This window comes from Chiloscyllium punctatum, chromosome 22 (genome assembly GCF_047496795.1).
Source record: "Chiloscyllium punctatum isolate Juve2018m chromosome 22, sChiPun1.3, whole genome shotgun sequence".
NCBI classification, from domain to species: domain Eukaryota; kingdom Metazoa; phylum Chordata; class Chondrichthyes; order Orectolobiformes; family Hemiscylliidae; genus Chiloscyllium; species Chiloscyllium punctatum.
The window spans coordinates 85,913,716-85,929,982 of NC_092760.1; the positions used below are offsets into that span (position 1 = coordinate 85,913,716).

The 16,267-nt window shown below is 43.9% G+C and overlaps 1 protein-coding gene across 3 annotated transcripts in view; it reads right to left on the reverse strand.

The window, feature by feature from the left end:
• The window catches only part of LOC140493827 (protein kinase C-binding protein NELL1-like), a 980,593-nt gene that overhangs the window by 349,875 nt on the left and 614,451 nt on the right, over window positions 1-16,267 (reverse strand). For all 3 annotated transcript variants that reach the window (XM_072592758.1, XM_072592757.1, XM_072592756.1), the window contains one exon: window positions 14,257-14,379. In XM_072592758.1, the coding sequence (XP_072448859.1) occupies window positions 14,257-14,379 (123 nt within the window). The remainder of the gene's footprint in view (window positions 1-14,256; window positions 14,380-16,267) is intronic.

Genomic DNA, 16,267 nt, shown 5'->3' on the forward strand with positions numbered 1-16,267 from the left:
CTCCTCCCTGGTACCATTCTGGGAAGTCTCATCTGCCATCTCCCCAAGACCCTATCATTCCAAAAGTCTGATGGAGACAGTACTGCAGCTGAGGTCGAACAAGTGTTCCAGAAATGGTTTAGTATGACCTCCTTGCTTTAGTTTTCTCACAGTCCAATCATAAAGCAAAGAATCACATATTCTTTCCAAGAGCCTTCTGAATTTATCCTGCCATTTCACAGTTGGGATTGCCAGCATCGAGTCAAGAATGGGTCTGTTCTGCCAATGATGCCAAGCAGACACATCATTAGAATCCCCCTTCACAGTCAATCTCAGAGTCTGGGTAAGGTGCTAGGAATTAGGGTTCTTTGAATACTGAAATTTCTTGCTATTTACTGAGAAGCACAAGACTTCATTTCACGGTTACTCCAACAGTAATTAACTTTCCACAAATCTAACATGGGAAAACAAAAGGGAAGATTTGTAAAAATCACAGATGTCATGATGTGCATTGAGCTAGAATCCACAATTTTTGAACCCTATTGTCATTGTGTTTTTAAAAATAAGAAGGTTTTGTTTTTGAAAGGAATGAAAACTAACTGTCAAATGGAAGTAGATAAGGGAACAAGGGTCATCCAATGTCATTTGTAGCTGTTGGCCAATAGGATTCAAACAATTGACTGACACAGAGAAAATAACCTGTCCCTAGAAATATGGCATAACAATAGGTGCACTGGTCCAAAGGGGAGATCTCTTCATGAGTTCTTGAAAGGTGGTCCTCAAAGAGCAGTTTTCTTCGGGTGGAAGACCCATTAAAAAAAGAGTTCCGAGACCCAAGGGAAGAGTTCCCCATCACGTCAGGTGGAGAGCAAAATGCTGCCTTGACACCTTGAATAAGACTTACTCATTCTGCACCAACAGCCTGTTTATCATCTGCCTATTGCTGGAAAAACTCAGCCAAAAAAAATAAAGTTCTGAAGAAGTGTCACGGGGCTCGTTAACTCTGATTTCTCTCCACAGCTGCTGCCAGACCTGTTGAGGTTTTTCAGCAATTCCTGTTTTTCTTTCTGATTTCCAGCATCTACTTTTTTAAAAAATTATTCTTTGGTATCTATGCACCAGCCCCAATTGTCAAAGTCATCAACTTTCTTTATCTAATTAACTTATCAAACCTGCTGCTCATTATCAAATTGCAAAAGTCTATCAGAAGATTGCTACAAACCTGAAATGATGAAAAGATGTGATGAATGTGGTGTCAGTCAAGTGGGCTGCTTTGTCCTGGAAGGTGAAAAGCTTTTGTTGAACCTCCACCCATCCAGGTGAGTGAGGAATATTCCATCACACTCCTTGTATGATGATGGACAGGTTTTGGGGAGTCAAGAGGTGAGTTACTTGGTGCAGTATTCCAAGCCTTTTAGCTGCTGTATTTATGAGATTAGATTCCCTACAATGTGGAAACAGGCCCTTTGGCCCAACAAGTCCACACCGATCCTCCGAAGAGTAACCCACCCAGACCCATTTCCCTCTGACTAATGTATCTAACACGATGGGCAATTTAACATAGCCAATTCACCTGGCCTGCACGAGAAAACCGGAGCACCCAGAGGAAACCCCCGCAGACATGGGGAAAATGTGCAAACTCCATACAGACAGTCGCCCAAGGCTGGAATCGAACCCAAGTCCCTGGCACTGTGAGGCAGCAATGCTAACCACTGAGCCACTGTGCCGCCCTTCTGTGTTCAGCTTAATCCTGAAATTCTGTCCTGTGGCATCTCTGCTACTTTTACTCTTTCTCTCTATCTTTCTCACTCTGTTTTCTCTCTCTCATTCACTCTTTAAGGCGATTAGCAGCACCTGCATCTTTACCAAATGATTGATTATGTGCAATGTTATCTCATGTGACTCTGTGTCATACTCTGTTCTGTAACACTCTGGTGATGTCCCTGCAATGTAGAAATGCCAGCTATTATTGTTGTCATGATGTCTGCATAAACTGAGAGCAAGTCCAGTTCAGTTTCTGGTCAATGATCGTAGACAGCTGTGATTGTGAAACTCCTGCAATCAACAAAGATGATGACCAGTGCACTTCCAAAGGCAGGATTTTCACTCTAAGGGAAAGTGGTCAGAGTGAATGAGTTTCAACCTTGCATTGTGAGGCTCCGGTGACCCCAGGAATGCAAGTGGGAAATGGGAAGGCTTCTGTGACAAGGCTTGGTCTTAGTCATAGAGCCATAGAGATGTACAGCATGGAAACAGACCCTTCGGTCCAACCCGTCTATGCCGACCAGATATCCCAACCCAATCTAGTCCCACCTGCCAGCACCCGGCCCATATCCCTCCAAACCCTTCCTATTCATACACCCATCCAAATGACTCTTAAATGTTGCAATTGTACCAACATCCACCACATCCTCTGGCACCTCATTCCATACACGTACTACACTCTGTGTGAAAACGTTGCCCCTTAGGTCTCTTTTATATCTTTCCCCTCTCACCCTAAACCTATGCCGTCTAGTTCTGGACTCCCCGACCCAGGGAAAAGACTTTGCCTATTTACCCTATTCATGACCCTCATAATTTTGTAAACCTCTATAAGGTCACCCCTCAGCCTCCGACGCTCCAGGGAAAACAGCCCCAGCCTGTTCAGCCTGTCCCTATAGCTCAAATCCTCCAACCCTGGTAACATTCTTGTAAATCTTTTCTGAATCCTTTCAAGTTTCACCACGTCTTTCCAATAGGAAGGAGACCAGAATTGCACGCAATATTCCAACAGTGGCCTAACCAATGTCCTGTACAGCTGCAACATGACCTCCCAACTCCTGTACTCAATACTCGTACCAATAAAGGAAAGCATACCAAACGCCTTCTTCACTATCCTATCTACCTGCAACTCCACTTTCAAGGAGCTATGAACCTGCACTCCAAGGTCTCTTTGTTCAGCAACACTCCCTAGGACTTTACCATTAAGTCTTGCTAAGATTTGCTTTCCTAAAATGCAGCACCTCACATTTATCTGAATTAAACTCCATCTGCCACTTCTCAGCCCATTGTGCCATCCAGATCCTGTTGTAATCTGAGGTAACTCCCTTTGCTGTGCACTACACCTCCAATTTTGGTGTCATCTGCAAACTTACTAACTGTACCTCTTATGCTCGGATCCAAATCATTTATGTAAATGACAAAAAGTAGAGGGCCCAGCACTGATCCTTGTGGCACTCCATTGCTCACAGGCCTCCAGTCTGAAAAACAACCCTCCACCAACACCCTCTGTCTTCTACCTTTGAGCCAGTTCTGTATCCAAATGGCTAGTTTAGATTAGATTAGATTACCTACAGTGTGAAAACAGGCCCTTCGGCCCAACAAGTCCACACCGACCCACCGAAGCGCAACCCACCCATACCCCTAACACTACGGACAATTTAGCATGGCCAATTCACCTGACCTGCACATCTATGGACTGTGGGAGGAAACCGAAGCACCCGGAGGAAGCCCACGCAAACACGGGGAGAACATGCAAACTCCACATAGTCAGTCACCTGAGGCGGGAATTGAACCCAGGTCTCTGGCGCTGTGAGGCAGCAGTGCTAACCACTGTGCCACCGTCCCTGTATTCCATGAGACCTGACCTAGCTAATCAGTCTCCCATGGGGAACCTTGTCGAACACCTTACTGAAGTCCATATAGATCACATCTACTGCCCTGCCCTCATCAATCTTCTTTGATACTTCTTCAAAAAACTCAATCAAGTTTGTGAGACATGATTTCCCACGCACAAAGCCACGTTGACTCTCTGAATCAGTCCTTGCCTTTCCAAATACATGTACATCCTGTCCCTCAGGATTCCCTCCAACAACTTGCCCACCACTGAGGTCAGGCTCACTGGTCTATAGTTCCCTGGCTTGTCTTAACCGCCCTTCTTAAACAGTGGCACCATGTTAGCCAACCTCCAGTCTTCCGGCACCTCACCTGTAACGATCGATGATACAAATATCTCAGCAAGAGGCCCAGCAATCACTTCTCTAGCTTCCCACAGAGTTCTCGGGTACACCTGATCAGGTCCTGGGGATTTATCCACCTTTATGCGTTTCAAGACATCCAGCATTTCCTCCTCTGTAATCTGGACATTTCGCAAGTTGTCACCATCTATTTCCCTACAGTGTATATCTTCCATATCCTTTTCCACATTAAATACTGATGCAAAATATTCATTTAGTATCTCCCCCATTTTCTGTGGCTCAACACAAAGGCCGCCTTGCTGATCTTTGATGGGCCCTATTCTCGCTCTAGTTACTCTAGATAAATCACTATAAATGCCGGAGGAAACATCACAGAAGCATTTCACAGGAGGCTCCCAAGCACTGCGGATGTCACCTAGACAGGGGACGAAACGTCTGCAACACAAATTCCCAGCTCGGCGAACAGAACTACAACAATGAGCACCGGAGCTACAAATCTTCTCCCAAACTTTGTCCTTAATATATTTGTAAAAACACTTTGGATTCTCCTTAATTCTATTTGCCAAAGCTATCTCATGTCCCTTTTTTGCCCTCCTGATTTCCCTCTTAAGTATACTCCGACTTCCTTTATCCTCTTCTGAGGATTCACTCGATCTATCCTGTTTATACCTGACATATGCTTCCTTCTTTTTCTTAACCAAACCCTCAATTTCTTTAGGCATCCAGTATTCCCTATACCTACCAGCCTTCCCTTTCACCCTGACAGGAATATACTTTCTCTGGATTCTTGTTATCTCATTTCTGAAGGCTTCCCATTTTCCAGCCGTCCCTTTACCTGTGAACATCTGCCTCCAATCAGCTTTCGAAAGTTCTTGCCTAATACCGTCAAAATTGGCCTTTCTCCAATTTAGAACTTCAACTTTTAGATCTGGTCTATCCTTTTACATCACTATTTTAAAACGAATAGAATTATGGTTGTTGGCCCCAAAGTGCTCCCCCACTGACACCTCAGTCACCTGCCCTGTCTTATTTCCCAAGAGTAGGTCAAGTTTTGCACCTTCTCAAGTAGGTACATCCACATACTGAATCAGAAAATTGTCTTGTACACACTTAAGAAATTCCTCTCCATCTAAACCTTTAACACTATGGCAGTCCCAGTCGATGTTTGGAAAGTTAAAATCCCCTACCATAACTACCCTATTATTTTTACAGATAGCTGAGATCTCCTTACAGGTTTGTTTCTCAATTTCCCTCTGACTATTGGGGGGTCTATAATACAATCCCAATAAGGTGATCATCCCTTTCTTATTTCTCAGTTCCACCCAAATAACTTCCCTGGATGTATTTCCAGGAATATACTTCCTCAGCACAGCTGTAATACTATCCCTTAGTGGGCAGCACGGTGGCACAGTGGTTAGCACTGCTGCCTCACAGCGCCAGAGACCTGGGTTCAATTCCCGCCTCAGGCGACTGACTGTGTGGAGTTTGCACGTTCTCCCCGTGTCTGCGTGGGTTTCCTCCGGGTGCTCCGGTTTCCTCCCACAGTCCAAAGATGTGCGGGTCAAGTGAATTGGCCATGCTAAATTGCCTGTAGTGTTAGGTCAGGGGGGTAAATGTAGGGGTATGGGTGGGTTACGCTTCGGCGGGTCGGTGTGGACTTGTTGGGCCGAAGGGCCTGTTTCCACACTGTAAGTAATTTTAAAAAAAAGTCACTCCCTCTCCTTTCTTGCCTCCCTTTCTATCCTTCCTGTAGCATTTGTATCCTGGAACATTAAGCTGCCAGTTCTGCCCATCCCTGAGCCATGTTTCTGTAATTGCTTTGATATCCCAGTCCCTTGTTCCTAACCATGCCCTGAGTTCATCTGCCTTCCCTGTTAGGCCCCTTGCATTGAAATAAATGCAGTTTAATTATTTGTCCTACCATGTCCCTGCCTTCCCTGACTGACTAACTTCTGTTCTCAACTGTACCAGTCTCAGATTGATCTCTTTCCTCACTATCTCCCTGGGTAGCCCCCCCCCCACCCGCCCACTTTACTAATTTAAATCCTCCCAAGCAGCTCTAACAAATCTTCCTGCCAGCATATTAGTCCCCTTCCAATTTAGGTGCAATCCATCCTTCTTGTACAGGTCACTTCTTCCCCAAAAGAGATTCCAATGATCCAAAAATGTGAATCCTTCTCCCATACACCAGCTCCTCAGCCATGCATTCATCTGCTCTATCCTCCTATTCCTGCCCTCACTAGCTCATAGCACTGGGAGTAATCCAGATATTACTACCCTTGAGGACCTCCTTTTTAAATTTCTGCATAACTCTCTGTAATCTCCCTTCAGAATCTCAACCTTTTCCCTTCCTATGTCATTGGTTCCAATGTGGCCAATGACCTCCTGCTGGCCTCTCTCCCCCTCTCTGAGGCATCCTTGATTCTGGCACCAGGAAAACAACACACCATTTTGCTTTTTCTCTGCTGGCCACAGAAACGTCTGTCTGTTCCTCAGACTACAGAATCCCCTAATACAATTGAGCTCTTGGAAGCTGACGTACCCCTCGTTACATTAGAGCCAGTCTCAATACCAGAAACTTGGCTGTTCGTGCTACATTCCCCTGAGAATCCATCACCCCCTACATTTTCCAAAACAGCATACCTGTTCGAAATGGGTATATCCACAGAAGGTTCCTGCACTAGCTGCCTAACTCTCTTACCCTTCTTGGAGTTAACCCATCTATGTGACTGTATCTGAGACTTTCCTCCCTTCCTATAACTGCCATCCATCACATACTGTTGCTGTTGCAAATTCCTCATTGCTTCTAACTGTCTTTCCAACCGATCCACTTGATCTGATAAGATTCGCATCCAACAGCATTTATGGCAGATATAATCCGCAGTAACCCTTAAACTCTCTTTAAACTCCCACATCTGACAAGAAGTACATCTCACCGCAAAGGCCATTTTTGCTCCTTCACAATCTACAGACCCAGAAAATAACACCATCTTATTCCTCTACAAACACTGCCCCAGGTTAAATTAATAGTTATGGCTTAGATTTTAAGTTTAATCAAGAGACTTATCTCCAAAAACATATAATCAAGAAAGAACCCACTGTACTCACTACTGCAGCCTTTCTCTTGGACAGACTTAAAACAACGATTAACTTACCTGATTCTGTGCTGTGAACTTTGCCCAACAGTTCCTCCAAGATTAGCTGCAAAGTTCATTGTTCGTTGATTTTCCCAGACAGACTCCAATGTCCAGCGATACATGAATTCAAAAACAGCAAAGGCAGTAACTGTGCAGGTTCTCTCTCTCTCTCTCTCTCTCTCTCTCCTGCACTGTCCTTACCATGTGTCTTATCTCAGAAAGTTGTGCAGTGGGATCTGAGGGATTTAACCATGCCTCTGGAATTACTGCCTCATTTGGGTTAAATCTTGGCATCAATCTGGTCGGTCCTGTGTGGCAGCGAGTGGCATTGAAGGAGGCCGCTCCTCTTGATGTTGCTGGCACTGCCTCCTTCCTGGATCTCAGCAAGAGGTGCAGAGACAAAGCTGCATACATTGTACCCATGCAACAACACAAGGTGACAGCAGGGAAGGTGAGATGGAGGGTCAGGGAGCTGAAATTACATTTTGGATGTTGGAAATTATCTACGGAGGAAAGGCCAGTACATTCCCAGAATGTGTCCTGTTAGGGAAAGTCTTCTCCACAGCAGGCAGCTGTGCAGTTTCATTACTTAAAGGCCTGTCTGTCTCACTGATGAATAATTGATCTTTCGGTTGCCTACTCAATGATCGTGGAGATTTCAAAGCAGTTCGAGGAGACCATTCACTGTTAAAGTTGGAATTATAGACTCAAGTGGTACAGAGGTAAGGTCCCTTCCTCTGGATGAGAAGATCCAGATTCGAGAGCCCCCGGTCCTGAAGATGTGCCATTACATGTCTGAACACATATGGATTTATAAAAAAACTATCTCCAGGCAAAGGGACTCAATCGAGTTTCTAAAAAAAGTTGGAATCGTGAGGATTCAATTTACAGGAGTCCTTCTGAAACTGCCCCAGTAAATCCCAGAGGTAAGTTTGACCATTTTAAATTTCCAACATGCCAATTTTCCACTTTTGCAGAATTTTAATTCATGAACAGTAGTTAAATCTGACACCTCGTATTTAAAATTCTGGCCCTTTTTATTATTTTTCATGTTTCATCCTGGCACATATGTCTTTGCCAAATTAATTTAAACTCTCCTTTTGTTTGACTTTCAGAATAATGAGGTACCTGGCTTCTCCAAGCTTTGACACCCATATTAAGATTGTAAGACCATAAGACATAGGAGCAGAAATTAGGCCATTCAGCCCATCAAGTCTGCTCCGCCATTCTATCATGGCTGATACATTTCTCAACCCCATTCTCCTGCTTTCTCCCTGTAACCCTCGATTCCCTTGATACTTAAAAACTGTCAATCTTAGTCTTAAATACTCTCAATGACCCGGTGTCCACAGCCTTCTGTGGGCAATGAGTTCCATCGATTCCCCACTCTCTGGCTGAAGAAGCTTCTCCTTATCTCCATTCTAAAAGGTCTTCCCTTTACTCTAAGGCTGTGCCCTCGGGTCCTCATCTTTCCGACCAATGGAAACATCTTCCCAACATCCACTCTGTCCAGGCCATTCAGTATTCTGTGTGGTTCAATTAAATCCCCCCTCATCCTTCCAAACTCCACTGATTATCAACCCAGAGTCCTCTGCATTGAGGCATCTCTTGAATATTGGTTTGCAACCTCATCAGAAAGATATAACATCGAAACTAGGAGCTGGAGTAGGCCATTCAGCCCCTTGAGTCTGCTCCTAATTCAATATGATCAAGGCTGATTATCCTCTGGCTCAACACCATATTCTCACTTTCTCTCGGTATTTTTGATATCATGTTCTCAGTTTACACAAACCTTATAACAACACCAGCAGCCAGCATTTCTATAAACGCATTGTAATGACATCACTGGTGTGTTATTGAACAAAATATGACACTGAGCTGCATGAGATAGCGCAGTAGATGACCAATCACATGGTAAAGTTGAAGGTGCTGTTAATTATCTTAAAGAGTGAGAAAGAGATGGAGAGAGAGAGAGGGAAAGACAGAGAAAAAGAGCGAGAGTAGCAGAGATGTCAAAGGGCAGGGTTCCAGGATTAAGGTTTTGTCAGCTGAAAGCAGTATTGGAGTAAAATCAGGAACATTCATGAGGTGAGAACAGGAGGTGCAGAGAAATCTCGAGTGACTTTAGGTCGGAGGACGCTCTAGAGTTAGGGAACTGTAGAACAACATCAGTAAGGGGATCAAAGGTTACAGGGAGAAAGCAGGAGAATGGTGCCACTATCTCATGATCTTAAAGGGATTGAAGAATGTGACAAAGAGTTTTAAAATCAACGTATTGAGAGACTGGAAACCACAGTCGGTCAGTAAGCATAGGAGTGATGAGCAACCAGGAACAAAGACAGTAAAAGCTGGAGAATCTCAGCAGGACTGGCAGTGTCCGTTGAGAGAAAAATAAAAAAAAGAGAATCAGACCCTAAACCTTCACTCTGTTTCTCTTTCCACAGATTCTGTCAGACCTGCTGAGTTTCTCAGGGACTTTCAGTTTTATCTCAGATTTCTAGCATCTGCAGTAGTTTGCTTTTAAATGAGTGAATGGCAACATATAACATTAGGTTCTTTCTGATCACTCCTGGGGAACAGATATGGATCCAACCACTCCTTCTGACCAATGAAGTACACAGCTTGCTCTCATGGTGTACAATTCCAATCCAATCTGCCCATAGAGTAGTCTCCCTCTCTGGTGCTTTACGCCTGTCTGCTGCTGAATACCTTTGTTTTAGAGAACTGCACAGAGTTTTCTGGACTCAGCACCACAAACTGCTCGACTGCAAATACAAAAATGCATTAGTAAGATGATTGTCTTCTGAAAGGAACAACAACAATTTAGGAAATTTGAGTCTCACACAGAACTTCAGCGCTTTAAATACCAATTTACTTCAATCCATTTATTATGCAAGTGTTGTTTACAAAACCAACACTGGATTTAAATAAACACCTCGCGTGTAGCTGTCTGCCAGAATCCTGGGTATACCACCCACCTGATACACAAGAACATCAGAAAAGCAGAGTCTGAATTATACCTCTCCTCTTCCATCTGCTACATCCCCAATTGGGACTTGTGACACTCCTTCCAAGTTGTAAATTTATCTTTATCACACATTCAATGCTGCTTTCATTACCAGCATCACACAGACTTAACATGGAACAGCCTGAAAAGAAAGTGCTGTGTTTTATTCTGCTCTTGATTTATTTTCCCCTGGTTTTCTTGCCTCGTTGTACCAGGAAGAGTTTGTTTTGTATACATGCTCCTTTGGGAACGATTGTTCTGATTGCATTTATCAGTCGTATTGATGCAAGCTGATGCATTTCAGGCACAGTACAATATTCTGTAACTGCACTTTTTTTCTCAATAAACAAGTGAACACACAAAAAAAGGAAAGTTCTTAAAAGATTGACTTGTAATAATGGTGGAAAAATTGCTTTTGGTACAACAATGCAGAGTGTGGAGGTAGTGAAAATGCTCATACCTTCACCATGCTATTTCTGTTCATAGCTGCCAAAGAAATCTTATTCCTAATATGATTCATAGCAGATGACATTGCTTATCACATTAATTACTTTCCATAGACACATGAGAAAAATATATCAGACTTCAGAAAGAAGGAAGCACATCCCAACACTGTAGTATGATTAGATTAGATTACTTACAGTGAGGAAACAGGCCCTTCAGCCCAACAAGGCCACACCAACCTTCCAAAGAGCAACCCACCCAGACCCATTTCCCTACACCTAACACTACGGGCCAATTCAGTATGGCCAATTCACCTAACAGCATGGCCAATTCACCTAACCTGCACATCTTTGAACTGTGAGAGGAAACAGGAGCACGCAGAGGAAACCCACACAGATGAGGGGAGAATGTGCAAACTCCACACAGCCAGTTGCCCAAGGTGGGAATCGAACCCGTGTCTCTGGCGCTGTGAGGCAGCAGTACTAGCCACTGTGCCACTGTGCCACATGGAAGCAACAAACAACAGGCCATTCTGCCCCCAACTTTTCTGCTACACTGTTGAAGTGAAAGCGATCTGTAGCTCAATTCTATTTATCCACCTGCTTATCCAATGATACTTTTTTCCTTTCAAAGATTTATCAATCCTAGCCCTGAAAATATCAACTAACCTAACATTGATAGCCTTTTGGGGGTAAAGCAATTTTCCCCCACCTCAAAAATTTGAACAACAATTTTCGTGAAAAATCTAATGTTCAATTTTTGCTAATTTCCATCATTTCTATAAAATGATTATCTAATTTTTAAAAACTGTGATTGGATTTTGATTTTAATGAAATATTGACACAACTTGTCTTCATCACCTTTTCTTTGTCCTTCCACAGGAATACCTGTTGCTTTTCCCTAATTGGCCTTGAACAGGGCACATTGCCTCACCATTTGGGACGGTTGGTCTGAAGTCAAATGAAAACCAGCCTGGATAAAGATGAGAGATTTCCCCAAAAGGATGGGTGAATGAGATATTTTATTTTCTAGTCATCAATGATCAGTTCATTGTCACTAGCACTGAGACTACCTCACAATTCCAGGTTTCTTTAGTTTATTTGAATTTATATTCCACCCATGGAACCCAGAGTATGAACTGGTTCCATAACGTCATAAGACATAGAAACAGAACTATGCCATTTCGCCCATCCCGTCACTCTGTCATTCAGTGACATCATGGCTGATCTGATAATCCTCAACTCCACTGTCCTGCCTTTCCCCAATAATTCTTTCTATCTCAGCCTTCAATATACTTCATGACCCAACTTCAACAGCCTTCTGTAATAAAGAATTCTACAGATTCACTATCCTCTAACAGAAGAAATTCTTCCTCATTTCTGTCTTATAAGAGTATCTCCTTCCTTTGAGATTGTAGTCTCAGATCCCAGACTCTCCCAAAAGGGGAAGCAATCTCTCCACATCTGCCCTGTCAAGTCCCCTGAGAATGTCACATGTTTCAGTAAGGCAACCTCTCACTCATCAAACTCCAATGAGCATAGCAGTTCAGGCAGCATCCAAGGAGCAGGAAAATTGACGTTTCGGGCAAAAACCCTTCATTAGGAATGGAGGCAGGGAGCCTCCAGGGTGGAGAGATAAGTAGGGGGTGGGGGGAGTGGAGCTGGAGAGAAGGTAGCAAAGAGTAAAATAGATGAATGGGGGTGGGAATGGAGGTGATAGGTCAGAGGGGAGGGTGGGGGAAGGTAGCAAAGAGTACAATAGGTGAAGGGGGGTGGGGATGGAGGCGATAGGTCAGAGGGGAGGGTGGAGCAGCTAGGTGGGAATGGAGGTTAGTCACCCCCATTCACCTATTGTACTCTTTGCTACTTTCGCCCCAGCCTCCCCCCCCCCCCCACCCCCAACTTACCTCTCCACCCTGGAGGCTCCCTGCCTCCATTCCTGATGAAAGGCTTTTGCCTGAAACGTCGATTTTCCTGCTCCTTGGATGCTGTGCTTTTTCATAAACTCCGGTTTCTAGCATCTGCAGTCCTCACTTTTGTCTAAATTCCAATGAGTACAAGCCCAACCCTCTCAACCTCTCCTCAAAGAAAATCGTTGTATACCCTGGACAACTTAGAATCACCCTCAATCAACCAACCAAACCTTCTTTCAACTGCCTCTGATGCTACTATACCTTTCTTTAGATAAGGGAACACAGCATTCTAGAAGGATGTGACCAGTCTTGCATAGTTTTAGAAAAAAGCACCTCCCTTTCACAGTCAGAGAGTCAGTTTGTCCTAAAGCACGGAGACAGGCCCTTTGGTCCATGCTGAGCCAAAATGATCCCTTCCCTTTGGAATACCGGTCAGCATTCCATTTGCCTTCCCTCTCAGTGAAGTTGAATGCGAACTTTCTTTTTGCGATGTACGCATTCTGAAATGCTGGTCCAATCACATTATCACAGCCCCACCATTTCTCCCTAGTTCTTTAAGCCCTGTTGAATCTGTGCCCACCTCAAAGACCAAATTATCCTCCTAGAATGAGGCAGATAAAGGTAGCCACAATGCTTTGGTAGGGTCTGAGTGTGGGCCACTACGGTAGACATTAAGACCTTTATCTTTGATCAGACGTTGATCGTCTGTCCTGATATTGCCTTCAATGCCTTCTTTACTAATTTGGTGGTAAGTTTCTTTTAAAAATACCTTGGGATGGATTCCTACATGACAAGTGCTTTGCAAACTGCCGTTGATAAAGAAGTGAAGAGAAATGAAGGATATTACTGAAGAAAGCTGGAGTTAAACAGAAGTATGAAGTGACCACATTTTAAATGCGTCTTCTCCTCTGTAGGGTGGTGTGATTAAAAGGTGTTGCCAGTTTTTACGGTATGTCCAGAATTCCTCACTCTGACTTTCAAGAATGAGCCGGAACTGGTTATCGACTGGGGCGGAGGTCACATCTTATAAAAGGTAAGTACCTTATTGTTATTCAATCAACAGATGCCCCGATTTCCTTTATTTTGCCTTCTTCAGGTTGCCATGGTTGGGCTGAAGGAGGTGTATTGGTGGGGAGTGTGGGGGAGGTGGACAATGGGGGAAGGTGGGGAATGAATATCTTGTCACAGAAGGATGTTCCTGGTGACTGGGGAAAGCCAAAACCAGGTTTCACCGTCTCAGAATACGGGGTGGGCCTTCTCAGGGCAAAGATGAGGAGACATTTCCACACCCAGGGAGTGGGGAGCCTGTGGAATTCTCTGCCACAGAAAGCAATTCAGGCCAAAACATTGAATGCGTTCAAGAACGAGTTAGAAATCTTTCCTCAGTAAAAGGGTATGGGGAAAAATCAGGAACTGAGTTGTATGAACAGCCAGTTGTTGAATGGAGGAGCAGCTTGAAGGGCTGAATGGCCTACTCCTGCTCCTAGTTTCTAAGTTTCTAGGCTTTCCACTGCTCCAGGAATGCTCCATGATTGCTGGTAATATTCATGGAACAGAACTGAGTCACTGATGTCAAAGCCCTTTCAGGATATCCAAAGCTGCAGTGGTTACAAAACTCTCAGCCTGAGTCATGACAGAATAAAAAGGAGAAACCGATCAACTGGAATGAAGGCTGTTTGAAAATTTCTTCTAAAGCAAAATAAAGGCAGTGTAGTGGTCCCCATATCCGGGACTGGGTAGCCCTGGATGGGAGTGGACAGTCGGAAATGAGGATGCAGGAAAAGAAATAGCGATTCATTTCAAAGCAGCTCCAGTTCCTACCTCGGCAGATGGTTCCATTGCCCACGTAGCCAGGCTTACAGATACAGCGGTGACCCTGGACTGTGTTCATGCAAATCGCCATCTCGTGACAGCTGTGCTGTCCGTTTCTGCATTCATCGCGCTCTGGAGGAGAGAAAGGACTCTGTTCAAGTCGGGGTGATTGACAGCCCTGTAGGTTGTGTTCACAGGAAAGGGCAGAGAATCAATACAGCATACAAATAAACCACACTGAGGATGACCAGATTATTGAAACTAAGTTGCTGTTGAATTCCTAAAGGACAGCAGAACAGAATCGTCTTCACGTTTTAAAGTCTGAGTCACACAGCACGGAAATAGAGCCTTTGGTCCAGTAATCTACACCGACAATGTTTCCAAATTAAACTAGTCCCACTTGCCTGTGCTTGGCCCGTATCCCTCCAAATCTTTCCTATTCATGCACTTACCAAATGAATGTTAAATATTGTATTTGCACCCACTTTCTCAGGAAGTTCATTCCATACACGAACCACTCTCTGTGTGAAAGCGTTGCCCGTTATGTACTTTCTAAAACTTTCTCCTCTCACCTTAAAAATACTCCCCCTAATTTTGAACTCCCCAACCCTAGGGAAAAGACCCTTTGTTTTTCACCTTATTTATGCCCCTCATGATTTTATAAAGCTCTGTAAGATCATCCTTCAACCTTCTATCCTACAGTGAAAAATGCCCTGGCCTATTCAGCCTAATTTTACAAAACAAGTCTCCAGTCCTGCCAACATCCCGGTAAATCTTTTCTAAGCCCTCTTCGGTTTAATAATATCCTTCATATAACAGGTCGACCAGAAATTCGTTACATAGAATTTTTACTCCCACTGAAATTGAAACAATCTTTGTGGCCAGAGAATAGGACTCCATCTGAATTATCTTTTTGGGCATCCTATTCCACGTGGTGTGTTGGCTTTCGTTAGCAGGGGGATTGAGTTTAAGAGCAGCGAGATTATGCTGCAGCTCTACAAAGCCCTGGTTAGACCACACTTGGAATATTGCGTTCAGTTCTGGTCGCCTCACTATAGGGAGGATGTGGAAGCTTTCGAGAGGGTGCAGAGGAGATTTACCAGGATGCTGCCTGGACTGGAGGGCATGTCTTATAAAGAAAAGTTGAGAGAGCTAGGGCTTTTCTCATTGGAGCGAAGAAGGATGAGAGGTGACTTGATTGAGGTGTACAAGACGATGAGAGGCATGAATAAAGTGAAGATTCAGAGACATTCTCCCAGGGTGGAAATGGCTATCATGTCAGAACGTAATTTTAAAAGTGATTGGAGGAAGGTTTAGGGGTGATGTCAGAGGTCGATTCTTTACACAGAGAGTGGTGGGTGTGTGGAATGCACTGCCAGTGGTGGTAGTAAAGTCAGGTACATTAGGGACATTTAGGCGACTTTTGGATAGGTGCTTGGATGATAGTAAAATGAAGGGCATGTAGGTTAGTCTGATTGTAGAGTAGGATGAAATTTTGGCACAACATCGGGTGCTGAAGGACCTATATTGTTCTGTGTTCTATGCTCTATTACTGCAACAGGCCAAAGAGAAACATAATGCAAGGCTGGTGCTATCCAAACAGAACTGTGGATGCTGGAAATCAGAAACAAAAAAATAAAAATTGCTGGAGAAACTCAGCAGGCCTGGCAGCATGTGTGAAGAAAAAGCAGAGTCATTGTTTCGTAATTCTGAAGAAGAGTCACTGGGTTTGAAACATTAACACAGTTTTCTCCCTCCACATTCTGCAGACCTGCTGAGTTTCTCGAGCAATGTTAGCCAATTTCAATGTAGCTCATGTGAAGCTCAGGTCATTGGAGAATATGTTCCATAGATGGCTTTGCAGTTCAAGAAACTGGAACTTCCCAATTTAACCATCTAATTTGAATTTGTGAGGAGGAAAAGCTATCTAGCTTTAATAAAAATCTTGCTGCACAGCAGATTTATGAGTAATAGTATCACAAGCAGGGTGCTTTTGAGATTTAAGAAATACTATATATGT